General features: G+C 57.2%; 1 protein-coding gene across 15 annotated transcripts in view; it reads left to right on the forward strand.

Annotated features, from left to right (window-relative positions):
- Window positions 1-26,713, forward strand: part of EPB41L1 (erythrocyte membrane protein band 4.1 like 1) — a 55,961-nt gene that overhangs the window by 23,887 nt on the left and 5,361 nt on the right. For 2 of the 15 annotated variants that reach the window (XM_062642253.1, XM_062642256.1), the window contains 21 exons: window positions 5,539-5,722; window positions 6,458-6,622; window positions 8,719-8,823; window positions 8,902-8,944; window positions 9,573-9,648; window positions 9,900-10,118; window positions 10,201-10,288; window positions 10,602-10,754; window positions 11,514-11,611; window positions 11,721-11,896; window positions 12,239-12,387; window positions 12,827-12,862; window positions 14,959-15,150; window positions 16,330-16,428; window positions 18,830-21,400; window positions 21,958-22,065; window positions 23,209-23,607; window positions 24,917-25,027; window positions 25,465-25,530; window positions 25,706-25,768; window positions 26,471-26,566. In XM_062642253.1, coding sequence (XP_062498237.1) covers window positions 5,564-5,722; window positions 6,458-6,622; window positions 8,719-8,823; window positions 8,902-8,944; window positions 9,573-9,648; window positions 9,900-10,118; window positions 10,201-10,288; window positions 10,602-10,754; window positions 11,514-11,611; window positions 11,721-11,896; window positions 12,239-12,387; window positions 12,827-12,862; window positions 14,959-15,150; window positions 16,330-16,428; window positions 18,830-21,400; window positions 21,958-22,065; window positions 23,209-23,607; window positions 24,917-25,027; window positions 25,465-25,530; window positions 25,706-25,768; window positions 26,471-26,566 — 5,172 coding nt within the window. In that variant the 5' untranslated portion in view covers window positions 5,539-5,563. Of the gene's footprint in view, window positions 1-1,161; window positions 1,327-5,538; window positions 5,723-6,457; window positions 6,623-8,718; window positions 8,824-8,901; window positions 8,945-9,572; window positions 9,649-9,899; window positions 10,119-10,200; window positions 10,289-10,601; window positions 10,755-11,513; window positions 11,612-11,720; window positions 11,897-12,238; window positions 12,388-12,826; window positions 12,863-14,958; window positions 15,151-16,329; window positions 16,429-18,829; window positions 21,401-21,957; window positions 22,066-23,208; window positions 23,608-24,916; window positions 25,028-25,464; window positions 25,531-25,705; window positions 25,769-26,470; window positions 26,567-26,713 lie in introns of those variants that run through there. The other 13 variants (XM_062642254.1, XM_062642255.1, XM_062642258.1 and 10 more) reach the window with 13 other exon arrangements.

A 26,713-nucleotide genomic window follows, 5' to 3' on the forward strand; every position in this document is an offset into this window, starting at 1 on the left:
TGTGCCCAACGTGATGAATGAGGTTTTTCCCATCGCAAGTCAGGTCCAGCCTGAGGCACGGCTCGGGTCTCGGGGTCTTTGTCTGCCACAATCTCTTTTCCGCCCTCCTTTTCCTGTCTGTGTTTTGTCTCCTCTCTCAGCTCTGGGCTGACTCTTCCCTCTGCTTGCTGACACTTCCCTCCTCCTCCTTATTCGTGCAGCTGCTCCAGACAAGGAGGTTTTGCAGTTGTGGGTGCTCACAGATGGGTGATACCAGCCCTGACTGCAGTGGGAGAGGTGCAGAGCAGCAGAGAGCTGGTGGCCCCCAACCCCACACCTCCTGGGATGAGGAGGGGGTTCAAGCTGGAGATGCCATTGAGAATGCTGAGGCTGCCCTGGCTGAGACCCCCTTGCCAGCGGGGTTTTCTCCCTCTGAATCCAGCACAGCCAGGCTCAGTGTGGCTGGACCATGCAGTGGGTGCCTCCTGATGGCAGGAGCCTGTCAGAACTCTGCCAGCAAACACCAGACTTGCCTGGCTTGTGCTGCTTCTCCTGGGGCTCCCAATGGCTTGGTGTGCTCTGGAGCTTGTGTCCAAGCTGGTGGGTGCTCCCTGGTACAAGGCACCTGTGCAGTGTTACCTAGCCCCAGTGCTGTCCCCCAAGGGACAAGGAGCATCGTGCCCTGGAGGTAGGGATGTGTTGGGTGTCACGCTCTGCACTTCACTGTGGACAAGGGTGATGAAAGAGCTTCTGTTCAGCTCTTGCTGCTGGTGCATCTGCAAGCTGAGGAGTGCAAGTGGGGTTGCTTGGAGAGGTGTTTTGGAGGCAATGTAGTGTTTGCTGCCCTAGAACCCCATGTAAGAGATGGGGCCAGGGGGTGATGCAGGAAAGTGCCAGATTAACTTGGGATGAAGATGTACAGTGGGTCCGGCTTCTTGCTGAGCAGCCAGTGCAGAGTCTGAGCCCTCCCTTCGCTGACAGTGCATGTAAAGGGAAGGATCCTGGCAGGATCGAAGCCTGTGATGGCTCTTTGGTGCCTTGCCCTTAATGAGTCGGCTGTTTGCAGGCAAGGGGTGCAGATGGGGCAGGCACCCGCATCGATGTGGGACCCTCCTGCCATGCCACGGGGCTGCGCTGCGGACACGGAGCTCTTGGCGAGGGGGGAGCCCGGCAGTGGGATGGGAAAGCAGCCTGGTTCCCAGCTCTGCTGTGGCTGCGGTGCACATCAATCACTGCACGGGGGTGTTGGGGTTGGGAAGAGGCGGCTCTGCAGAAGGCGCTGCCTCGGACGCGGCGGCAGCCTGGCCGCGATGAGCTCTGCTGGAGCCATGGGGAGCTGGCACCAAGGTAGGGCTGGCCCCGCGCAGCGGCGGCAGCTCCGCGGGATGCTCTGGATTCCGCTGGAAGCGGGGCCCAGTGCGGGGAGCACCAGTCTGGGTGGGATGCAGGTCCTGGAGCCTGGATGGGGGCCGGGGCTCTGTTCCAGCTGGGAACAGTTTGGGGCAGTGCAGATCTCTGCCTGGCCGGTCCTGCATGAGCAGGAGCGCTGTGCAGGCGCCGGGAGCTGCGGACGCGCTGCGTTTCTTTTCTCCCCCCTTCACCACAAGCAGGGTGGCTCATAGGGATTTTGGCCCTGCTGCAGAGCAGCACAGGAGAGCTCTCCGGGCTGCCTGATGCACTGCAGAGCAGTCTGGGGATTTGCATGTCCCCCAGTGCCAGGGACTGAGTGACAAAGGGGCTCAGGGGGCTGCATGGTGCCAGGGCTCTGGGGACCGTTTTCCTTGTTCACTTTTTATGTGTCCTTGGAGGATTCCCAGGTTTCCCCACTGGGACTCCTCTCGTGGTTCCAGGATGGCTGCAAGCTGCTGCCTCTGCTTTCATCCTACCTGTCCCCTGCCAGCTCAGCTTGAGCCCCACAGCACGGGTGCTGGGTGCCAGCATGGGGCTTTGCACAGAGACTTATGCCTGCCCCTGTCTGTGATGCTTCACAAGTGAAGTGTCGTGGATGGGCAGCATCTTTGGTAGGGAGCAAGGTGGGGAAAGCAGAGCCCAGGAGCAAAGGGCTCAGCCTGGAAACCCAGCCCATCAACAGGGAGTGAATGGGGAAGGGGAAAGCAGGCGCAGGCAAAACCCTGTTTGGAGGTGGAAGGGAGGGAAAGGCTCTGTGGGGGGAGTGCTGCGGAGGCTGGAGCCAGGATATGGTGGGGAAGTGTGGGGGCAGAGCGTCTGGGAAAGCCGTGAATCCACACTCCAGCTTGAAGGGAGGAAAGAGGAAAACACCAAGGGAAGGAGGAGCAGGCAGAGAGATGATGGGAGGAGATTATAGGCATGACAAGCAGGTCTACTTCTGATCCTGCTAAGGCTTTCTTTGCAGTGTACCATTCACACGTGTCTGTTTCGCTAACCCGGAACCCCGAATGGCTCCAGCCGTTTCTTGCCCTGAGGAGAACATCCCTCAGTTTGGACCCATTTTGAGTCCAGTTGTAGCAGAAGCGAGCTGGCCCTTGCCAAATCCAGGGCTGTGGGTGTGGAGGAGTCCTTTATCCAGCACCCTGCACAGAGGAAGGGTCTGGGGATGGTTCCTGCTGCCTGGGCAGGTGGAGCTGCTCCAGCTCTAGCTGCAATTCCAAGGGAACAAGCATGAGCAAGGCTAAGGGCTGGGATGCCCGTCAGGCTGCCAGGATTGGGTGCTGCTCCTGCTGAGGGTGATATTTAGAAGCAAAAGATTTGGGACGGCGTTTCCACTGGTCTCAATCAGGGTTGCTGCAATTGTGGTCAAAAACTCCTCTAAGGGTTTGTGGCGACAGTTTGTCAGTTGAGATGTCCCTTCGGCAGCATGCTGGGACCCATGTCCTTTCTCAGCCCATGGTCCCCCACACTGGGGTCTCCTGGGGGGGCTGCACCGCAGGATGGGCCAGCAGGCACAGATGCAAGCAGTGCTGGGGCCAGTGGCAGTGCTGCAGGCAGCTCCATGCTCCCGTCCTCTCTGCTCAGCTCCACCGTGGGCAGAGGAGCGCAGGCAGCAGCGCTGCCCACACGGACATGGCACCAGCTCCTGAATGCAGCCGTTGTGGCTGTGCCCGGCCGTGCCAGTGTGACCCCCCCTGCCTGTGCTGGGACCGTGCACATCTGCAGGGCTCAGCTGCAGCTGTGCTGTGCCCCTGAGGTCACTGGTTTCCCTGGCATACCCGTCTTCCTCGGGACATCTTCTGGACCCTTCTACCCCAGCAATGAGTTTGCAGCCACATGCAGGGGAGAGTGAGGGGCTTCCTGCTCCTTCTTGAGCCCATCCTGCCGTGGGAGCCTGGAGGGGCTCATTCCTCCCTCCTCCCATGTTCCACACTGCTGGGGTAGGAGCAGTGCCATAGGGATGGGCTCAGTGGGACCCATTGCTGCACTCATCAGTGCTTAGATTTCTTCTGAGCCTGGTCTCCCTTCCAAGGTGCAGGAATGGTGGTGTTGGGGTCCCCGTTGGGCTGGGTTGTGCTGGAACCTGGGAAAGGTGTCAGTGGTCGGGATCCCAAAGAACAGTGGCAGGAGAAGCCAGTCCATGATGGGAGCAGGAGATGGTACCCAAGGGCTTGCCGGACAGACCCTTCTGACAGGGCTCCTCCACCTTGGCACCCTGTCTCCTGTGCTCATTTGGTCCCTGGATCAGGCTCCTTGCCTATTGTCAGAAGGATTGAGCTGGAGCTTCGTAGGCAAAGGGTAGGAATGGCTGAGAGAGATGGGGTAAATTCCTGGTTTGCCACCCTTAAACATCCCCCATCATTTCCCCAGGGACCAGTGCTTCCCGGTGAGGGGAAAAAACAATTTGGAAGAAAGTTTAGAAACCTCCAGTGTGAAAGCTTTTGGCCCAAAGTGCTGGTTGTCATTTTAAACATTAAAAACTTCACATGCCGGGATCCAAATGGAAGAGGTTGGGAATGATCCGCACAGGAATTGGAGCTGGGAGCGTGCAACTGCTTCAGTTCACAGCAGCCCTGTTTCCTCTGTGGAAAAAATAAACCACTGGTGACCTTTGGAATCCTCTCGTGCCCTCAGCCGAGCCCTGGGCTCCGCAGGAGAAGCAGAGCTGATGTTTCTCAGGGGCCGGTGGCAGCTTGTCCTGTCAGCATGGGTGAGATCCTGGCTCTTGGTGTGAACCAGGTCCCTCTGCGGTGTCACTGCCGATGGGCTGTGGGACAAGGCTGCTTCTGGGCAGGGTGCCTTGCTCTTTCCCTTCCCTTGCCTCCTTTCTGAGCCAGTTTTAGCAGTTTCTCTGGGTAGGGTTTCACATGTCCCCGTTGTGCCGAGGACACAGAGGTGGGACACGAGCTGTGGTGTGAGGTGTAAAGGAAAGCCAGCAGCTTTGTGAAGGACACCGAGCTCAGTGGCGCCGCTGATGCACCACAGGGATGGGATGTCACCCAGCGGGACCTTGGCAGGCTGGAGACGTGGGCCTGGGTGAACATCATGAAGGTCACCCAGGCCAAGTGCAAGGTCCTGCACATGGGTCGGGGCAATCCCCAGCACCAGCACAGGCTCGGGCTGGATGGGAGGGAGGAAAGCAGCCCTGAGGAGAAGGACTTGGGGATGCTGGTGGGTGACCGGCTGGATGGGGATGCTGGTGGGTGACCGGCTGGATGGGGATGCTGGTGGGTGACCGGCTGGATGGGGAGCTGGCTGGGGCCTGGGCAGCTAGAGTGGTGAATGGGTGACTGTCACAAAGGGTGCTGGATGTCCTGTGCTTGTGTGGATCATCCCAGGAGCACTTGCCAGCCCCGTGCTGTGTTTGCATAAAGGTTTAAAAACTATAAAGGTGGTGAAACCCCGTTACTGAGCCCCCCAGCCTGAAGTGCTTCCACCTCCCCTGTTCCTGGCCTGGGGTTTCGTTTTGCATCTTGCATGGGACAGGCAAGTCTTGTCCCACCGCTGTGCGGGGTCTGGCCATGCCAGTCGTGGGAACTCAGCATGCTGTTGCTGCTGGGAACTCCAGAGGGGCAAAAGAACAGCCATCCCGGATGCAGTGTGTGGAGATGTCCATGTTTGCCAATTCCTGTGTGAGTGCAGCCTTTAACCTGACTCAGCTTGGTGTTTCCTCCCAGGGTAAACCCTTCTGCCCATAAAAAATACCAGTGAAGGTTCTGAAGGCCCCAGGGCTGTGGGGAGCAGGGGGTTATGGCCAGCCCCACTCCCATCTGTGACTGAGGCATGGGGCATGAGCCCTGAGCATGGCGGGTGTCCATCCCCACACCTCTGGCTCATCTCTTCCAGCTCATTTGTGAATGATCATGGGATCATTCCCAACCGCTTCCATTTGGTTCTCAGCGTCCTGAAGGATGCTGGATTCACAGGGAGTCCTGTGAAATCCTGCTGCCACCACCCTTTGCAGAGCCATCTCCTGGCAGGGACAGGGAGCTGGGTGTCCGGCAGCACGCCTGTGTGTGCAGGCAGTGGGGCAGAGATGGGCAGGTCCCGTTACATCTGAGGCATCCCAGGCTGCTGGCTGCCCAGCAGCATCCTCCATCCCCATGCACCCAGGTGACATCTCCTGTCTTCCATTGTGGGCGGTGGCAGTGGCAGAGCAGGGTGACCATCGGCCATGACGACGGAGACGGGTCCTGGTTCGGATGTGAGGAACGCACAGGAGGAGGCTCCGCAGCAGCAGCTGGAAGCAGCCGCAGCCACCAACCCCTCCGGCTGGGACACCGAGGTCAATGAGAAGCCTGGAGCACAGTCTGATGCCCGAAATACAGAGCTGGTGAGTGAATGAATGGGTGCTGTTAGATGCAGCAGAGAGGAAAGCACAGCAGAGGAATGGGCTCTTCATCAGGGACTGTAGTGACAGGACAAGGGGTGATGAGTTAAAACTTAAACGGGGAGTTCAGGTTAGATAGATAATGTGGAAGAAGTTCTTTACTGTGAGGATGGTGAGGTGCTGGAGCAGGTTACCCAAGGAAGTTGTGACTGCTCCATCCCTGGCAGTGTTCAAGGCCAGGTTGGACAGAGCCCTGGGGACATGGTTTAGTGTGAGGTGTCCCTGCCCATGGCAGGAGGTGGAATTGGATGATCTTAAGGTCCTTTTCAACCCAAACCATTCTGTGACTATGCCACCACTCTGCTACCCATCACCATGTCCTTGCTGCAGCGCAGGGGCTGTAAGGAGCCCAGTGAGGTGGGCACCTGCCCTGTGCTGCTGGCCCCAGGGGAACATTCTGGAGGGGCCCAGGGCAATGGATGGGCTCTGCCTGCACAGGTCCTTGTGAACAGGCAGAAGGAGCGGTGCGGCAGCACAAGGTGCTGACTGTGCTGGAAATGGGCAGCGCAGGAAGGGAGGAAGTGGGTGTCCCATGTCTCAGGACTGAGGTGCCCCTGATGGCAGCCTCGGAGCCCTCAGGGAACTGTGCTGTTCCTCTGCTGCCTGCTGTTCGAGGGCTTTCCCCATCTGTCTGCCTGTCCATCCTGGCAGCGGTGCCTGTGTGTCTCCCCACTCCAGGGCACAGACATGGAGGAGAAGGACTACAGCGAGACGGATGGTCTCTCTGACAAAACAACCCCCAGCAAGACCCAGAAGTCACCCCAGAAAACCAGCAAGAAAGTGAAGAGTGCCCTCTGCAGAGTGACCCTGCTTGATGCCTCCGAGTATGAGTGCGAGGTGGAGGTGAGTCCCAGCTTCAGGTGCTGCACTGGCACCAAGGGGAGGACGCATCTCACCTCAGACAAGCGAGTCCCCAGTGTCAGGCCGCTTCCAAGGACACCTTTGTAGTGTCTCCTATAGAAAAAGATCCACAGAAATAGCCATTTAGGTTGAAATGTCGAAATAAGTGAAAAATCTGCAAAGACGGACCCTAGCAGGGAATTTCAGCCCAGTGAATCCAAACTTGGCAGCTACTCACAATAGAAAACAATGCCTAAAAAGCAGAAGCTTAATAGATGGGGGATAGAGCTCTGCCTGGCAATATGTGCACGACACATCCATGTGCCAGCCTGTCTGCTGACACCTCGAGCACGCGGCGTGTTGGCTGTCCCGTGAGCTGAGGCAAAGGATGTGTGTGCACGTGTTCGTGCGAAGAGGCTGACAGGCGTGGGCCCTCCTGGCTGTGTGCATCAGTGGGTTTGTGTCCGTGCTCTCTGTGTTCATCTTCTCATCCCCCCATATAAAACCAGCAGGACAGGGATCGTGTGTGAAGTTGGTGTGTGCGTGTGTGTAAAGGTGATAGATGTGCACGTCCTTTAGGTGCATCCATGTGCGCACAGGCAGGGTCCAGCACGCCCCACTGTTTGTGCAGTGTCACAAGTGTGTGGCGTGGGCTTGCACAAGTGCACATGGGTGCACATTTCCCTGGTAGTGGCTGTCACTACAGGAGGAGAAGAAGAGCTGCCTTGGCACTGGAGGATGCTGCAGGGCTGCTTCATCTGCTGCCAGCACAGGGACCTCTCCCTTCCAGGACAGACTGCGGACATGCAGGGTTAAATCAGGAGTTGAGGCAGGGTTTCATGGAAGGGTCCTATCCTGCAGGGCTAAAGGCAGCTGGGAGGAGCAGTACCTACCAGGAGTGCCTCTTTCTGTCCCCAGCACTCCCTCCTGTCTCCTGCCGTGGGCTGGGGAAGGTGGCACTGGTCTGACCTGTAGCATCGTCCCGCTGGGATGAGCATCTTTAGGGACTGGTAACTTTGCTTAAGAATGTAAAAACTGAGTTGTTGAGGAGCAGAGCTGCTGGTGCCTTTGCCAGGGAGAGCTTTGCATTTGCTGCTGGTGAATGAGCAATCGGGTTTTTGTTGGCAGCAGCTCGGAGCTGGCTGCACAGAATGGACCTGCATCTGTATGCAGGTCCTGCCTCCCCCAGGTCTTGGCCGCACAGGGTTGATGAATGCGAGGAGCATGGCTGCCTGGGACAGCCAGTGATGGGGGGGTCTGGCCCCCTGCCTGTGGCACAGGCAGCAGAGCCTTTGATCTCAGCAGCCCTGACTGTCCTTTAGCAGTAAAATTTGTCACAAAGCCGTGTAAAGATGGGTTGTCACAGAGATCAAAGCCCTCCTGAAGAAGAAAAGGAGTGGAGAGCACCCCGAGGACTGCAGGAGGCTCATGGGGCACATGAGCAGCTGGTGTGAATCGCCATCCCCTGGCTCTCTCTGTAGCACTGGCCAAGCCAAACAGGCATGCAAGCACAAACCTGGTTACAGGCTCACTGGCAGCTTCATGAGCAGAGCAATACCCCACACTAGGCATGGGCAAGGATGAGCTCTCTGCTGCTGTAGTGCAGAGGATGGGGTCAACTTTGAGAGCTGCTGCTCTCTGAAGAAGCCACCTGGGGTATAGAGAGAGGGTTTAATGTAGAAAGGCTGGTGCTGCTTTTCTTCTTCCTTTCTTGCAGGCCCCATGGGAATAGCTGTGCCTTGCCTGCCTGCTTAATGGAGGCTTAATTCACTTAAAGTCAAAAAGGGAGTCAGACTTCAGTGTGACACCCTCTCTGGTTTGGCATCACTGTCTCCTGGTGTGATGGGGCACTGGGGTCTTCCTGGCTGGTGGGACCTGCTTCCTGTACCACACTGGATGGGTTTGAGCATGCCCTGCGACCACCTGAGTGGTGCTGCTGGGTGAGAGGCTGCTCTCAAAGGCAGCTCAGCACCTTCTGGTGGTCACCCGGAGGGGCCAGGGCTGCCCTGACCCTCCCCAGTGCTCCCTGCCTGCACGCACCGGGTCTCCAGGAGCACAGGGGAGCTGGTTCACCATCGGGCTCTCCGTGTCTTCAACAGAAGCACGCCCGAGGCCAGATCCTGTTTGACATGGTGTGTGAGCACCTCAACCTCCTGGAGAAGGACTACTTCGGCCTCACCTTCTGCGACTCGGACAGCCAGAAGGTGAGGATGGGGGAGCCCCCTATGGCCGCCCTCTCTGTGGGTGGGGGACACCCCTGACCTGCTGTCTCCTCCTTGCAGAACTGGCTGGACCCTTCCAAGGAGATCAAGAAGCAGATCCGCAGTAAGTGCTCAGTGTCCATCCTCCCCAGCCCTGGAGCATCCCGGGGAGGTGGGGTGTCCAGATGTCCTCTGGCCAATCCCCTTCCCACCTCTGTCCAGGGTGGGACCTTTGGCAGGTGGCCTGGGGACAGGGATCCTCTTGCTGCCTGTTACTTACCTCTGCTCCTACTCATGGCAGGCATGGGGGTCAAAGGACCCTGTCCATGCCACTGGAGAGCTGGCTGAGACCTGGTCCCTCTCTGGGTGCCATTCCCACCTGCCCTGAGCAGTGAGGACAGGGATGGGGGCCTTGTTTGGAACAGGTCACGGGGTGCCTTTGCCCATGATGCTGTTGCCTTGCTGGCGTGGCAGAAGGGCTGTTGCCCAAGGTGTCACCTTCTGGGACATGTGAGGCTTTCACTGTGACATTGGTAGTCATGCTCAGCTGATGGCTGCTGAAGTTGTGGTGCCTTTCTCTCCCCAGCCGTTTGGGGACTATTAACCAAGTCATGCTAGTGTCCCAAGGGCTGTTCTGGCAGCTTCTGGAGCCCCCTTGTGCCTGCCCAGTGCCAGGCTTGGGGAAAGCAGTGGGACCAAGTGGATGCTTGGATGCTCCTGTCCTTACTGCTCTCTCCCCTCCTCTCCCCTAGGCGGGCCCTGGAACTTTGCCTTCACTGTGAAGTTTTACCCTCCAGACCCTGCCCAGCTCACGGAGGACATCACAAGGTGAGGAGCATCCCTCCATGGGCACAGTGCCAGGGCTAAGACCAGCTGGGAGTGCATGGAAGGGAAGGGCTTAGGCAGGATGTGGGCAACGAGGGGATGTCTGGGGGCTCGTTGCCTGTGTAGCATGTCTGACTCATGCAGAACAGGACCAGGAAGGTGGCAGTCCCCGTGGAGAGCAGTGCATGGTAGGGTGCATTAGGGAGCCCCGGCAAGTGCCTCTGCCCTGCTCTCACCCTCTGCCCCTCCTGCAGATACTACCTGTGCCTGCAGCTCCGTGCGGACATCATCACGGGGCGCCTGCCCTGCTCCTTTGTCACACACGCTCTGCTGGGCTCCTACGCCGTGCAGGCTGAGCTGGGCGACTACGATGCTGAGGAGCACGTGGGCAACTACGTCAGCGAGCTCCGCTTTGCGCCCAACCAGACGCGGGAGCTGGAGGAGCGCATCATGGAGCTGCACAAGACCTACCGGTGAGCCCCGGCACAGGACGGGCTGGTGGCCTCGTGCCTGGTGGGCACCCGAACACGTGTCCCCCTCTCTGTCTCCCTGCAGGGGAATGACCCCCGGGGAAGCGGAGATCCACTTCCTGGAGAACGCCAAGAAGCTCTCCATGTACGGGGTGGATCTACACCACGCCAAGGTACAGGGCTGTGGGGCTGCCAGAGCGATGGCCAGTGCCACCCCATCCTGCCCTGCTGTTTGCACACCCCCTCCCTGCCCAAGCCCTCTTCACACAATGAAGGTTCAACAAGGACATGGCTCTGGGTGGCTCTGTGTTGGAGCAGAGGAGCTCCAGAGATCCAACCTCAACCATTCTGTGTGATGCAGTGACCTCTCTGTCAGCCAGTCCCCTGTAGCAGAGCACCAAGCAGGAGGGAGCGTGGCACTGCTGGCTGGACTGGTTCTTACTGGGCAGCTGAGTAGTCCCCTCCTGTCCCTTTTGCTTCCTGCAGGACTCCGAAGGCATCGATATCATGCTGGGTGTCTGTGCCAACGGCCTCCTCATCTACAGGGACCGGCTGAGGATCAACCGCTTCGCCTGGCCCAAGATCCTCAAGATTTCCTACAAGAGGAGCAACTTCTACATCAAGATCCGCCCGGGTGAGGTGGGTGCCATGTGCCAGTGCAGCCCCGGGCACGGCAGGGTGCCCACTGTGCTGGCCTGCGGCTGCCTGGTGGGGACGCCCTCGCCTGGCTCCAGGCTCTGCCCCAGGGGTCCCAGGCTGATGTTCATGCTGGCCAGGAGAGCACATCTCCTGGGGTGGATGGAGGCTTTCAGCGAGTGTTTTCTTGTTCGTGCTCTTTTCTCACTGGTAAAGTGACTTCAGCAGGCTGAGGGCACCCCAGGCTCCTTCCCCCACCAGGCGTGTGCTGTGAGGCCAAGAGTGTAGGGAGGTCACCCAGCAAGGGAGGCTGAGGGCTATTTTTGATGAGACTTCCACGTTTCCCATGCTTTTTAGTTTGTTTTCTGACTTTATTTTCACTCTTTTCACTTTGATGTGCACCGATGGGAGAGTGCATTTCCACCCACCTTCTCCAGCAGGCAGGAGGGCAAGGAGAGTGCATCTAAAATGGAGAGTAATGCCTTCTCACCAAGTTGAGCTGTTAAAAGGGTTTTGTTTCTTGAGGGAATTTATCTTGTGCTAAAAAGCCATTTACAGTTGAGGGAAGTGCTTAGGCCAGAAGTGTTGGGATGTAATCTCACCACTGAGTGGGGCTGGGCATGGACCTTCCCAGCACTGCTTTGAAGAAGACTTCTTTTGCGTGGTCGTGGCTCCTGCCAGGGGAACCTGAGTGCCTTGGCATCCCATCATGTCCTTTAGGGCAGGATCTGCCTATAACAGCGTGTCTCTGTCTCCCCCAAGTACGAACAGTTTGAGAGCACCATTGGCTTCAAGCTGCCCAACCACCGCTCTGCCAAGCGTCTTTGGAAGGTCTGCATAGAGCATCACACCTTCTTCAGGTGAGGCAGACCTTCTCCAGGCCTCCCTTCTTGGAGGCAGACACGCAGTGGGTACACCTGGCGGGCACGGCTGGGGTTGCTGATGCCATTCCGCCTCTCTCACACCTAGGCTGGTGTCCCCGGAGCCGCCTCCCAAGGGATTCCTGGTGATGGGCTCCAAGTTTCGGTACAGCGGGCGCACGCAGGCGCAGACCCGGCAGGCCAGCGCCCTCATCGACCGCCCGGCTCCCTTCTTTGAGCGCTCCTCCAGCAAACGGTACACCATGTCTCGCAGCCTTGACGGAGGTATGCCCCAAATTGGGGAGGGGGAGGGAGATTGGTCCCTGGGGGAGCGAGGGGGATGCTGTCCGCCTCATCTGGCAGGGTTATAGGATCCAGCGGGCTTCCTTCTGGAGGCTGTCCCCAGCCGCATCCCCATGGCACCCCAAGTGATAGCTTAGATTACCCTCACAGGGGGATGGGGTTGGGCAGCAAGCTCCCTGTGCCCTGGGACCCCCTGCTGTGGGGCACTGAAGGCTCCCGAGCCCCCAGGTGTGAGCTGGCAGGGGCAGGGGACAGGGGCTGTGGGGCTGGGGAGGGTTTGGGGCTGGCAGGGCTGGGGTGATCTGGGCTCTCCTCCGCGGGCAGAGTTCTCGCGCCCAGCCTCCGTCAGCGAGAACCACGACGCCGGGGCGGAGGGCGAGAAGCAGGATGAGGATGGTGAGTTTGGGAGCAGGAGACGGTCCGAGACGGAGGACGAGGAGGTGACCACCCCGACGAAGATCAAGGAGCTGAAGGTAGAGATGGGGCGGGCAGAGGAGGGTGGATGGAGGGAGCAGGCTGGCTCACGTCTGGAGAGGGCTGGTGGGATTCTTGGGACATGGCACTTGGCCTCACCAGTGGAAATGGGGCTGTCACACGTGCTCGGCTCAACTCTGGTTCCCCACGTGTCCAGGTAGTCTCAAAGTTCATCCCGAGGCAGGGCTGGATCTGGGAGCAGCCCCACTCTAGCACAGGGGTGGGGATTGGGCAGGCCAAGCACACGGGGCACCCACTCCCCGCCCCGTCCCCCAGGCTGGGCCAGGGACACCCCAGCCTGTTTTAGCTCCATGCTGCAGTGGGAGGGGGGATCTGGTCCTTCTGCACCCCACCAGCCCATCGACTTAACTGTGATGTTTGTGACAAGTTCCCTCGACTGACCCTGCTGGTTACTTTTAACCCTCTCTTTGCTGCCAGCCGGAGCACGAAACAACCCCCAGGCACAAGCAGGAGGTATTCTCTCTCTGGAGTATCGTAGTCCTCATTGGTGCATCATATTGTCCATCCTTCCCAAAGCAACACTGTGTGTCACCCTATTTACTGGAATACAAGATGCACTGGGGCAGGGGGTTGGATGCTAGAGGAGCCCGATGAGCAGACAGCTGGGGGTCTGCCCCAGCGCGCACACGGCATCTTCTATCCCACTAAGTAAGGGAGTCCTAATCGTACGTGTGAGCAAGAGCCGTCCCAAGGTGCAACGGCGCCGAGTCCTTGGCCTGTTGGGAAGACCTGGCTTCTGCTCCTGTTCCTGACTGCGCCATGTCCTCGCCTCGTGTCTCCTCTCCGCCCAGCCCTACAGCCATAGCTCCTCGTGCAGGCCGGTCCCATCGCTCCCACCGACACCCTGACCCGTGCTCTGCTTTCGCCTGACCCAAACCACCACCGTCACCCACCCTGCTCTCCTGCAGCCCGGCTCTGCTCCGCAGGGAGCCGGCTGGAGCTCCTCACGGCACTGCGGCTGCCAGCCCACCCCTCCGCGGGCAAGTGAATGGCCTCAAGCTGCACCAGGGGAGGTTTAGATGGAGATGAGGAGCAATTCCTTCCCCAGAGGGTGCTCAGGCATTGGAACAGGCTGCCCAGGGCAGGGCTGGAGTCACCGTCCCTGCAAGTGCTCACACACTGTGTAGACAGTGCCCTCAGTGCCATGGGTTAGTGGTGGCCTTGGCAGTGCTGGGGATGGTTGGACTTAAAGGTCTTTCCAACCTGGTTGATTCTGTGAGTCTCTGAGCTGCCTTCAGTGCCAGCAGCAGCACCCATCCCCGTGCCAGAGGGAAGCTGCCTGGCTCTGCCTGCCCGGAGTGCTGGCTGTCACAGAGAAGAGAGAGGCTGTGCCCTCCCCTGCGCAAACTCCCATGTCAATGGTGGGTCCCCATCAGGAATGTTTCATCCCAGCCTAGGATCCACAGCTGCTCCCGGGGGGTTCCCTCTCCACTCACAGTGGAACATGGATCTTCACTGGGGGTATCCACAGGGGCAAACACAGCCAGGTGGTGGGGTTTGCACCACACAGCCCTCAGCATCCCGCTCGGCACCGCAGGCAGACCCTGCCAGGGTAGTGGGCACCGGTCCCAGTCCCTCCCCTGGCCACCTCATTGCTTCCCCCGCTGCATGTGCATGTGCTGCTCCCCCAGTGCACCCCGAGCCCAGAGGTGGGCAAACCATGAAGCACTTCTCCGTGGCTCCATGGGCAAGTCTTTTCCATGAGTTGTGCTGAGCCTTCAGGGTCTGTGAAATTTGGAAGGGCCTTTCATGGGGCTCTCTTGGGTCTCTGGGCTGTTGCTGAAGAGAAATACTGGGGGAGTATTTTAGGTGACTCGTTTCGAACCTCAAAAGAGGTTTGAGTTTGAAGCCAGGGTCCTTGCTCTTGCTGGTTCTTGCTCTGAGCCAGTTTGCCCACCTCTGCGGCAGGACCAAGGGAGCCACCCTGGTGCCTGTACCGTGACCAAATGATGCTCTGAAGCCTAAACCCCACCTCGCACTTGAGCGCTCTGAGCTGTCCTCTCTCCACAGCAGGCTCAACCCCACCTGGTCCATGGCGATCCAGGTTTGGATCCATGCTGGACATCTCTGACCTCCTGCCCTTCAGCAGAAGCCCAATTCAAATGAGCTCCATTGGAAATGCCGGTTTCCTGCCCTGTTGGGACAAAGGCTCGGGCTTCCTTTGTGCCTGGCACAACAGAGCAGCAGAGGAGGCTGCTGGTGTTTCCAATAGGTCCCGATCCCTTGCTGATCCCAAGGGAGAGCCAACTCTTCCTCCGAGTGGCTTAGCTTGCCCTCAGCAGGCCGTGCTGGAGATGCCAAAGGGGCATGCTGTGCCCATCACGGAGGAAAGCCTGCCACGCACATTCTGCCACGTGCTGCCTTTGCTGCTCCCTGCAATGGTCCTAGTGAGAGCTGCAGACCAGGGCGCTCTGATGCGCTGTTCATTTGGCTCTCGAGACCCTAAATTCAAGCCGAATGTGAAGCAAACCCTCCCAGTGCCCTTGCTTACCTCTTTTGCCTCAGCTGGTGCTTTAATCACCGCTTATCTTCCTCTCTCCTTCCCCAAGTTTTTAGACAAGCCAGAAGATGTTTTGCTGAAGCATCAGGCCAGCATCAATGAGCTGAAACGGACCCTGAAGGAGCCCAACAGCAAGCTGGTTCACAGGGACCGGGACAGGAGGCTGCCTTCCTCACCAGCCTCTTCCTCACCCAAGCACGAGGATGAAACACCAAAGGGAACCCCAGAAAAGGCCAGCGAGGTTTGTTCCACTGCTTCTCTCATGGAGGGGATGAGGCTGTTTGCAGGGAGGTGTTCCTTAGCTGTTGGCCTCCTGTGCTACGCTGGTGGTGGAGATTACGTGATGGGGATTGGGGTGAAGGGAGGGGGTCTTTGTCCAGGCTGTTGTCTGCAAGTTTTGTAAGGGTTTAACTTTTCACACTGCTGATAGTGATCTCCCCTTGTGCCCAGGCACTTGGTGTTGAACTTCTCATCCTTCCCCTGTTTTGAGGGACCTGAGAGTTGGGCTGTGGCTTTGTTACCCCATGAGATGGGGCTTTCCTCACCCTTCCCACCAGCAAGGCTACCCTGGGGCTGTGCCTGGGTGGTGTCCTCAGCAGAGCAGGACCCAGCGCTGCACAGAGGTGCCCATGGTGCTCCCACCAGCCGGGACCTGGTGGAGGGGCAGGTGGTGTCACACCAACATCCTGCACACACACGTCCTCCCTGCTGGCTTTGTGGTGGGACCATGAGTGTGAAAGGAAGAGAGCTGGAATTGGGGGTGCTGGGAGCCCCCAGTTCTGTGTGAGGTGTGTGGATGGGGCACAGATGGATGCTCTGTGGTGCTGGGCTCCTGGTTGGCTTGGGACGGGCATTGTGTGGCAAGGCCATCCCCATCACCAGCCTGAGTGCCCTCTCCCTGCTTGCTCTCCACTCTGTGGTGTTCTCTCCCCCAGGGTGGCTCTGGAGCCAGTCCTGTGCCCACTGCACTGGGGATGGCTCCAGGCAGGGGGGATCCACACACAGGAACCCCTCTTGAGGATGTGGGGCTGGGCTGCGAGGAGGGTGTGGGGTGGCTGGGTAGGGGCTGTCTGCAGGGGATTCATGGTGTGCATATGTACCTGCTGGTCCCCAGCACTGACCAGAGACCCAGGCAGGGGTGAGCTCACGGCCCTTAAGCAAAGCACTGAGCTGGGAAGAAGGACTTCACCCCACATCTCTTTTACAAGCAAATATATGAAGTGCAGAGATGTAAACGGAGCATCTTGAGCTGGTATAGCTGTGACCTCTGTTCATCCATCTATCTATCCATCCATGCATCCATCCACCCACCTACCCATTTGTTCCTTCATTCCTTCTCACGCTCTCTCTCTGTCTCTCTCTGTCTCTCTCTTTCTCTCTCTTTTCCTCTGTGGGTGCTGGGGTTTCCATGCTGGCACAGACGATAGAAGAGGACACCCTAGACGATTTTGCATCTGACCACGGAGCTTCCCTAAGCATGGAGTCTTTCACGCAGAAAAGCCTTGTCTCCTCTCCTGAGGTTGTCACCATCCTCCTTCACTCTCCCCCTGCCCTGCCCTCACAGTTTTACCCCTCCATGGGGCCCTCCAGCCTGCCGAGGTGGCTCCTTGCCCTCTGAGCAGAGCTCGAGCCATTTGCTGCCCTCCCTGGGTGGGTCCCCTCCAGCAATGGGCAGGAGCCCTGGCCAGGTGAAATCTCTTCCCCTCACTGTTTATTCTGGGCTGTGAGACAGGGCCCTGGGAGAGACCTTCCAGTGGAGCCCTGGTGTCACCCCCAGGCTGGCTGTGCTCTGGGTGAGGGGGCCGTGGTGGAGACCTGGGATTCCCGAGGCAGTGCTGACCCAATGGCACAGGCGGGTGTTTGCTCCACGTGTCAGCAGGCAGCCACAAGCCGCCTTTAGCAACCCCTTGTGCTTTCCTCTCACGTTGGTTTCAGTTACACTTCCCCAGGCCCCCTGAAGGAGGGTATGTCTGAAGGCATCAAAAACGTTGGACTTAAGTCATGCTGCCTTCAATGCCTTCAGTTCAGTGTCATCCGAGAGCCCAGGGATGAGGAATGTGGGTGCTCAGCCCTGCTTGCAGGCAGGGTTTATGTCACGCAGTGGTGGGTGCTTCCCAGGATAGACAAGAGCAGAAGAAAACTGGTCTTTGAGACTTGGTTCTAGGCCAGCCTGGGCTTCCCAGCAGGTCCAGCACAGCAGCCAAGTTAGCTCTCATGGGTAAAACCCATCTGTGAAAGACCTCAGTGCAACCCAGTGCTCCTAGCGTTTGCTGGCTGCCTCTTTTCCCATTTCCATGGATTAGGAAGCACTAAAACCTGCATTGGAGGCAGGTGTGGAGGAAGGGACCCGGAGAGCAGGCAGTGGTTGGTGAAGGGGTATTGGAGAGCCATGTGTGAGTGATGCTGCAGGGAGCAAGGTCCAAACCAGCCTGTGATTCTATTATTCTTTGGCTATTTCTGATTCCCTTCCTTGTGGAAGCCCTTCCATTAGTAATTGGTTTTCCTCCTTTCTCACTCTCCTCTAATCTCATCTTCCTTTCCCTTCCCTCTTGTTCTACTTCCCTTTGCCCCCCTTTTTCCCCTTACTCAATATTAGTTATTAGGTTTCCAGTTTGGGCATGACTGCTCCAAACACTCACCCTGCACCCCTGCGTGGGGCATCGCTCCCTTTTTAATGGATTCCTTATCCCAGTTAGAGCGAGCAGCCAGCCCCCCCCTCACTGGGGCCGGAGAGCATCCTGGTGCCACAGCCTGCAGAAATGATGATTCTGTCATGGGCAGAGCCAGCCCCACGGTGAACGCTGCAGAACCATGTCCCTGCATTGCCCTTTGTGCGTGTGCTGCCTAGGGTAGGGTGGCTGGGGAGGCTGCTGGGCTTCTGCATTGATGCGAATCTGCCTTCTCATGGATTGTTTTCTGTCTTCTGCCCCAGAAGGGGTTGAATTTTAGCAGTGCTTTGTTCTTGCTCTTGTGACATCTTTAGTGTCCTTCAGGACAAATGCAAAGGTACAAAGTGTACAGTAATCTAGTTTCCTCCCCTGCGGAGCAGCACGCATGCACTGTGTGGTATATCACATACCCACTGTGTCCTTGCTGCAGGATGCTCCACAACCTTTGCTCGGTCCTTGCCTGGTCCATGGCTGTCTCAGTTGCCAAGCTTGTGGTCATCTTTTACATCTCACAGATAGCCTTTTACAGGTTACATTTTCTGAACCATTTGGTTTCAGCATTGCCCGAAACCTCAGCTAAATAATTGCTTCTGATGAGATTTCCCTGGAGAGCAGGAAAGGAAGGATGGACTTTGGGGTGAATCTGAGCTGCAGCATCTGTCAGAAGGGAAAAGGGCCTTTCTGATGCCTAAAAGTGGTGTTTTCTCTTGCTGGTGCTTTTGGCAGGTTGAATAGTTTTAGGGCCCATGGATGAAGCTGAGAGTGAAGCTACTCAAAACACAGACCTTTGCTTACAGTGAAATCTCACTCTTTGCTCACAGTGAAATCTCACTCTTTGCTCATGGAGATTGCCAGCTCCAGCTGAAAACAGGAGTCAGATGGGGAGTCCCAGTTGAGAGATGCCCTGGTGGCTGTTAATGCGTCTGCTGGAGCATTGCTCCCACTCCTGTGTTTCCAGCAAAGCTGCAGATATGTCAGTGAGCCACCACCCAGAGCAAAACATGGTCCCTGGAGAGAATAGAAGGGCTCAGTCCCTGTCACAGCATCAGCCCCTTTATTTTCAGTCCCTGCTCTCCATCAACAAGTTGCCAAGCTCTTTGTATAGACCCTGCCTCAACTCTTGCATGAACAATAATACTTTAGTCATCCCTGTCCGAGGCAGATCAGCTTTCTGTTACTCCTGACAGCAGCCACCAGCAGTTAGGTAAAGTATGTTTGATGCTAACTCTTCTTGCTCCAATTGCAATGCAGGGCTCGGAGCATTGGGTATTTATAGAGAGAGAAACTCCTAGAGTGGAAGCAGTAGCTCTAAGGAAAGCTCTGGGAGTCAAGAAAGAAGCACGTGCAGGTACCTCAGAGGTGAAAATGGGCACGAGCGTATCCAAGGTGGAGATGGCAGGAGGGAAAGCCAAGGAAGTGGCAGGCCAGGAAGAGCCAGCAGATGCAGCCCTTGATACCCGGATGAGAGCAAAGATGATCGCTAGTCCCGAGGATTTTGAGTCTGTGTGGGAGGATGAGGTCTGTGAGAAGGAAACCACGGGGGAGCCCAGCCTGAAGGCAGAGCGCCTGCCAGCTGAGAGCAAAGAGGAGCCCCGAGAGCAGGGCAAGGAAGTAACCAGCGGTGAGCCAGGTCTGCCCAAGCCACGTCAGCAGCCCGAAGAGAAGCAAAGGGCCAAGAGTGTGGGGCCAGAGCCTCCCCAGGGGGAAAGCGAGCTCTTCTCCAAAGAACGTGCCTCTGCAGGCTGCAGGAAGCAGGAGGCCAGAGCTCCGGCCACAGAGCTCATTAAAATCAAAGTGAAGGCTAATGACGAGAGCTCGGAGACCTCCGCAACCCAGAGGATCATCTACTTGGGAGATCCGGAGGAAGAGGAGAAGGACAGTAAAAACCTGTTCTCGGAGACTGGAGCATGGCTGGGCTTGGAGGAAAGAGAAGAGGCTGCTGTGAATGCACCCAGGGAGGGATGTGGGCACATGGTGTCTGCAGAAGATGGGTTCCAACCCCTGTCCTCAGCAAGTCAGCAACACAGGGCAGCGTCTGGAAAACCTGCCGAAGCACTGGAGCAGCCCTGGGCAGGCTGGGATGGGACGGGGCAGGAGGAAGGGCTGCCCTTACAGCAAGAGAAAGCCTCTGCTGTGCTGACAGGCTGCGGAGCACCCGAGGGAGGTGAAGCCCTACTGAGTTCCCAAGAGGTGGGACCAGAGGATAAGGATCAAAGTCCAGTGGGAGGCTCGAAGCAGTGTGGCCTGGCAGGGGATGGCCATGGGGCTGAGGGAGCCCAGTACAAAGGGAGCCCAGTACAGAGCCCAGATATCTGCATGGCAGCGGAGGGGCTCTTAGGAACAATTGATGACAAGGAAGAAAGTGCCAGAGTGGTTCTTCAGATGGAAGAGATAGAGACCCAGTCGCCTCCATCAGCTGTGCCCAAGCAGGGCCACCCTCACACCACTGCAGGGTCAGAGGGGGATAAACCCAGCTCTCCTGCCCCTATGTCCTTTCCTCATCAGTCCACCCCTGTCCCTGCAGAGCCAGCCCCAGGCACTGAGACTGAGGCCAGAGATGTGTCCCAGGGCACCAGCCCTGTGAGAGTTGTGGCCATAGCCAAGGATATGAACCCTGCAGCAGAGGGGGCATGCAAAGAAGCAAGCCCTGTGGTAGGCAGAGGAGCACCCAAGGATGTGAGCCCTGTATCAGAGGTGGCAATACCCTGGGGCACCAATCCTGAATCTGAAGAACAACCCGAAGATGCTGCATGGAAACCGTGCCAAGATGCAAGTCCTGTCGCAAGAGGACTACCTCAAAGCACAGATGCTGCACCAGAGCCCATCCAGGTCAGAGACCCAGCCACAGGGGAAGTGGCCCAGGACGTTAATCCTGTCACAGCGAGGGCAACCCAGAGCAAAGTCCCTGCCACAGAAGAGCCACTCCAGGAGGAGAAGCCCATGAGAAAAGAGCTCTCATCAGGGAAGTTGACCAGAGATAAAGGCTGTGGGATGGAAGAATTGTCCCATGACAAAAGCCCTTGGATAGAAGAGCTGCCTGCCAAGGCAGAACCAGAACAACAGACCGTAATAAGAGACCTGCCTCAAGAGGGTCCCATGGCTGAAGGGCTGCTCCACACTGCAGATCCCAAAGTGCAGGAGCCATCCTGGGACTTGGAGTTTAATGTAGGACAAGATCTGCAGTGCAGGAGCCCTACAGTAGGAGAAACTGCCAGGGACAGTGACCTTGCCCTGGGGCAGCCAACACAGGATAAGTCCCCTCCCAAAGAAGATGCTGATGTCCTGCACTCCAACGCCCCTGTAGCAGGACTGTGTCAAGGAAGCAAGACGTACCGGCTCTCTACCTTGATCTTTGAAGGCGGGGAAGAGCTGCAAGTGAGCAGTGGGACACATCCAATAGAGTCTGGGTCGTTGCTGTGCATGGCTGGGAGGACAGGAGCTGTGTCCCAGGAGCACGGAGATGTGGCCTCAGGTAGCTGTCAGGACAGCGACTGCTACAGGAAAACCTCCGTGGCCTCTAAGATTAAGATGTTTGAGCAAAGCGAAGAGGAGCGAAGGGCAGCCCAGGAGGACCAAGAGTCTATGCCTGAAGCCGAGACAGCAGCAGAAGCAATGGGGAAGATGGGTCTGGCAATGCCTGTGGCTCCAGTGGGACCTGCATCCAGTGTGGGCTCCTCAGCCCTTGGGCAAGGGGCTGGTTCAGGAGACACCTCGCAGGCTCTGTCTCTGAAGGACGATGTTTCTGTGGAGCACGAAGGAGAAGACAGTGCTGACCTGGCCTCCCCTGACTCTGGCTGTGAACTCACACTGGCGGAAGCCGTGGTAACTCCTCCAATGAACTGTCCGGACGGAAAGTTCATGCGCATGTTGTGTGGCTCTTTATGATCATGTCCAGTGGCTCCCCACACATCCATTGACTGACAGCAGTTGCTTTGCATCCCCTGTCCTATGTATGTGTGTGTGGTCAGGCTTCTTTGCTGAACGCAGACCCGCTGGCCAGCTGGCTCATTGGCTTTTGTTTTGTGACACCCCCCTCCCAACGTCTTGGCTCCCTGGAGAATGCCCCTCGCTAAACCCAAGAGCGGGCACCAGAGCTTCATGTCCAGGAGCAAGAAAGGGAGTCGGGGGGTGGCTGGAGGAGCTGTGACTGTCCCAGACACGCACACACACACAGCAGCAGCGTGCCCATGCTTCCAGCTTCACCCTCGCATTTCTTACGTTGATATCCCTTCTTGCTTAGCTCGCCGGCCTCACCCACCCTCCCCTGTCTTGGGCAAGCTGGTGGCTGGATGATGAAATAGCTTTCTTCGTTCTTGTAAGCACTAGATCGGCTCCTGTAGAGTTTGTTTCCTTACAACTAACCCTTTTCTCTAATCCAGAGCAAATCTCAGGAACCAAGTGGGGAAGAAAAGGATTTATCTGACCCGTCAATAAAATCCAGCCTGAAAGAAGAGAATTTAAAGACTGCTGTTCCAGTGGTCTCCCAGGTCTCAGTGCTGTTTTACTAACTGCTTTACTGTAGTATGAAAGCTCACCTTAACCAGCTGAGGGCTGTGTGCTTCCAGCTCCTCTCCCCTTTGCAGAGCTGTTATGTATATATTTATACACACACACACAAACATGTATGCAGGTGTGTTCCTCTTGAGTTTGTTTGACACCCTGTTTCTCATACCTCTCAACCTCCAGCAGAACCAAGGAAAGGTTGTGCCAGCACAGCCTGGCTCACTGGGGGGTGGCTCTGGTTGCAAACAGTTGGCCCAGAGTCCAGGCCGTGGGTTTCCTGTGGCATCAGTGTCCTTAGAGCTGTTCCTAAGGGAGAACTGCCTAGAGCAAGATGCAAAGTCCAGCAATGGCTCTAGATTTCTCATGGCAAAGTGTGGCGAGGGCAGATGTACCCTCTGATGGTGGAGTTGAGAGGTATGTCCATGTCTGAAGAAGAGCTGATGGAGAGTGGTCATCCCTTGGCTCTGAGCGTGCTGTCAATTACACTGACCAAACCCTCACCGAGGTCATCCCTAAGGCTCACCCCAGCTGTGTGGTGCCTCTGGAGCCGTTGTGTTGGTGGGGTTGGTCCTTCTCCCTGGGGTGATGCTCCATGGCTCCGCACACCTGCTCAGTGGAATTGGCACACTCCTTTGCTTCTCCTCCACCGTGCGTGGCTGACGGGGCCCTTTCCTTTCAAACTCTTCTCTCTTTCTTTCCCTTTGTTTGTTTCCGAGTGCCCAACCTGACTGATGTACAATAGCACTGGCGTCTCAGCTGTTTCTGAATGTCTCTTAAGCAGACCTGTTGTTTTGCGTACATCTGCTTCCACCGGGTGCACTGACATGCCTCCAAGCTGGCCAAGCTTTTCTGTGTGACTGACCCTTGAGATGATTGATTACCAATGACTATTGGCAAAGTCAGATTGAATAACCCTTCCATCCCCACCCTGCCCCTGCCAAGTCGCTGCTGTCAGAAAGGTTTCAGTCTCCATGCTTGAGTTGTGTTTGACTCTACTCTGTGATGTTTGCTACAGCCTTCTTTCTCCTCCTCCTCCTCCTCCCCTCTTCCCTGTCGGCACTGCCAGCGCTGCCACGCCGCGCGGTGCTCACTGTCTCCGTCTGTCTCCACCATTGTGTCTCATTCAGAGAGCGGGCTTGAGGGAGGGCACAGAGGAGAGAGCTAAGCCACCGCGGCACAGGGCTCCCGAGAGCGACACCGGCGATGAGGAGCAGGACCAGGAGAAGGACTCGGTCTTTCTGAAGGACAACCACTTGGCCATCGAGCGCAAGTGCTCCAGCATCACGGTCAGTTCAACCTCCAGCCTGGAAGCAGAGGTGGACTTCACAGTGATCGGTGACTTCCACGGCACAGCCTTTGAGGACATCTCCCGGAGCCTGCCCGAGCTGGACAAAGACAAGAGTGAAACGGAAGATGAAGGCCTGGTTTCCTTCCGGGACATTGACAAAGTAGTTCCAGGACTGGAAGAGGATGTCAAAGGCGGGGAGAAGGTCTCCCAGCCCAGGCCAGATGCCTCCCAGCTAGAGGTACACAGGGATGCCATTCCACCAAGACTGTCTCAGTGCCATCATGCCTCCGTGTTCCTTGTCCTCGTGCCTGGTATTGCCTCACTGGCATGCACTCCATGCTGGTTTGGAAGAGCATGCTAGCTTTCAGACATCCCCAGGTTCCTGTTTTCCACTGGTGCACACCTTCATCTGTGTTGCATGGCTCTGTCGTGTGTTTTGTGCATCTGCTAAGCAGGAGAAGTCATCATCGTCTCCTAATCCCCTGTGTTTGGCTGCATACCCCATCCCTCGCACCACTACAGCATGTCAGCAGCTGGGATGGGCACGTGTCACTAACCAACAGCTCTGTCCTTGTGTTTTGCATGAAGCTAGTGACCAGTTTGTGTAGTGAAGAGCACTGTGCTGCCAACTGACCTCTCTGGTCGTGCCTTGGCTGGGAGGGATTTACGGAGTAGCTTGTGGGAGCTGCTCCGAAGCTCCTGGAGGGTCGCTCCAATGCCAGGAGTGATTACGAGAGGGCTCAGATGCATGCAGCATGCGTGTGTGCCTCAGGGAGAGGACAGTATCGCATTGAAAACCTGTCCTTGCCAGGGCAGTGCTCCAGCCCTGGCAGGTAAGTCCTGAAAGCTGCCTGGAGCTGCCAGGGTGAGTCCAGACCTGGAGCCAGGAAGAAGCTGCAGAATTAGAGGGAGTTTGAATTAGACCCAGCCTGGAAACTCTTGTGAGGAGCATTTGACACTGTGGGCTCCAGAGTCACAGCAGGTGCATGGGTATGGGTGATCAGCTCCATGGTGCCCCATGGCTGGCACCAGGCAGGGAAAGCTGCTGGTTTGGGGATGCTGAGCATTCCCTGCACAGGAGCCCTTGGCAGCTCCAGCTTCCTGTAGCAGGGGAGTGCTGGAAACCTGTCTCCATTCCCCTAAGGTTCTGACACCCCAGGAGCTGCTAGGACCTGGTCCAGAACATAACCTGCTGCGGGGCATGAGGGAAATGGATTTGGTGGGTCTCTCCCACCTTTTGAAGACCAGTTTCACACTTCACAGTGTGACCTAACCCATGGTGTCTATCCGAAAAGTCCCTGAAAACCCCAGGGACAGAGCGTCAGGTGTGATTTGGGCTACATCAGTCACACAGGGCACTGTGTTTGGTGTCTGCCCAGAGCTGTCTGCTCTTTGCCCAGGTAGGGCTTGGTGTGGTGCTTGTAGGATATCATACATGTGTGGCACTTAGAGGAGTGGAGCAGGGACACTGCTCATGGGGGCACAAGGAGTGCTCAGGGCTGTTGGCATCGTGCTCCTGTGCCTGACTTGTTTTGTTTCTTCTGCAGTCATCAGCCCCAAAAACTGATGCTGTGACCATCGGCCAGGGGCTGGGCATGAAGAAGCCTGAAGCAGACGGCTCTGCTCCCCACCAGGTTGGCACCACAGATGCAGTCCAGGTGATGTGGCTGCGTTCTCCTGTAGCCCTGCTCTCAATGGCTCTGCCAAGCCTCAGTCCAGCAAAACCTGTCCTCAGGCAACAGCACTGGGAGGGCAGGGGCTGAATGGGGCAGTCGGGGGCCCCCGTTCACCCTTGTCTTGCTGGAGTCATAGAATCATAGAATGGTGAGGGTTGGAAAGGATATTAAGATCATCCAGTTCCCCAAACCATCAAATCAAAGCCCACCCAGGGAGATTCTATGTGTATCCCTGGTCCCATCTGCCATGCTGCCAGGCAGCACTGGCACATGGGGACATCTCCAGAGGGTGACAGCCACCATGCATGCTGCACCACACATGTCCGTGGCCCCACGTCCCTCTGGCAGCAAGGACAGCCACAGTGTCCCTGTGTCACCCTGTCCCTGGCACCTCCAGGCTCACCAGGTTTCCTCTGCAGGTGGAAGGAGGCACCCCAGGCAGCAGGGACTCCACAGCCACTGCTCACGCTGGCACCACAGAGGCAGTAAGTGGGGCTGGCCCCTTGATACTTGGGGGGGGACCCTGCAGTCCCTCTGCTCCAGTGAGGGCAACTGGGACCAGTTGTGCTGGGAGGGACCCTGCCCCACTGTGGGGATGTGATCTGCTGTGTTTGCCCCATGTTGCATCTCAGCCAATGTGCCCGTCTGCTCTTCTTTCAGGATCACAGCACCAAGGCTGGGAAAGGGGCTGTTCCCACGACAGACCTTCGCTCCCTCTCACCGGTGAGGGGGGAACATGGCACCACCAGCCCGGCCAAGTGGTGGGGAGGGAGGGAAGCAGCCCTATGGGGCTGGTCCCACAGGGCCCCCTCCTATGTTGCCAGCACTGGCACCCTGTGTTGTTACTGGGAAGAGAGAAATGATGCTCAGAAGGTTGGGGTGCAAGATGGAGGGCACTCACTGCCTGTGGCCATTCTCCTGTGCTAGATACACACCTTGAGCATTTGCAGGAGGAGGATAATTTCTAACAAATAGCACAGTCCCTGAAGAAGTCTATAGTGGGATGAGTTTTCCTACTTTATTGCCTCATTTTGATGGCATCAAGCCCTGCTAAACGCCCCAGGCTTGTGCAGGGAGAACATACCCAGAGGACAAAGCTAAAGGTAGCCTTAGAGCTCTGCAGTTAAGGCGGCCCTGAGGATGGATGGGGAAGAGCGAAACTCAGCCATGAAATCACCTCCCTACCGCAGAAGCCCTTTCCTGCAGCTCTGGGCTTGGAGTAGCTGCAGGAACCTCTCCCTCATCCCCCCCAAACCCATGTGCGGTTGGAAGCAGAGTGCAGTGGTTTTTTCCCTTACCACTCTCTCCCCTCCTGTGCTTGGCTCAGTAGTTGCATCCCATTAGGAAGGTCGCAGCTCTCTGGGAGGCAGCACTGGGGCCTCCCCCATGGCAACCCCACTGATGCTGCTGCTCTCTGTCCTGTAGATCACCAGCGGCTCTGCTGGGAAGGACGTGCTCACCAGCATATTCAGTGCCACTGCGGAAACCCTCTCGACTTCCACCACTACCCACGTTACCAAGGTAAGAGCAGCTCCAAGGGGCTGATGCAAGTCACTGGGATTTGAGGGTGGGGGGATTTATATTGTGGTTGGTACAGCAGAAAACACCCCTCTCCTTACAAGCTGAAAAAGGATATGCTGTCCCATGGGGGATGGTGAGCCAGCACAG

The sequence above is a fragment of the Pezoporus occidentalis genome, unplaced genomic scaffold (assembly GCF_034315485.1).
Source record: "Pezoporus occidentalis ecotype Australia unplaced genomic scaffold, CSIRO_AGI_Poc_V1 ctg70, whole genome shotgun sequence".
NCBI classification, from domain to species: Eukaryota; Metazoa; Chordata; class Aves; order Psittaciformes; family Psittacidae; genus Pezoporus; species Pezoporus occidentalis.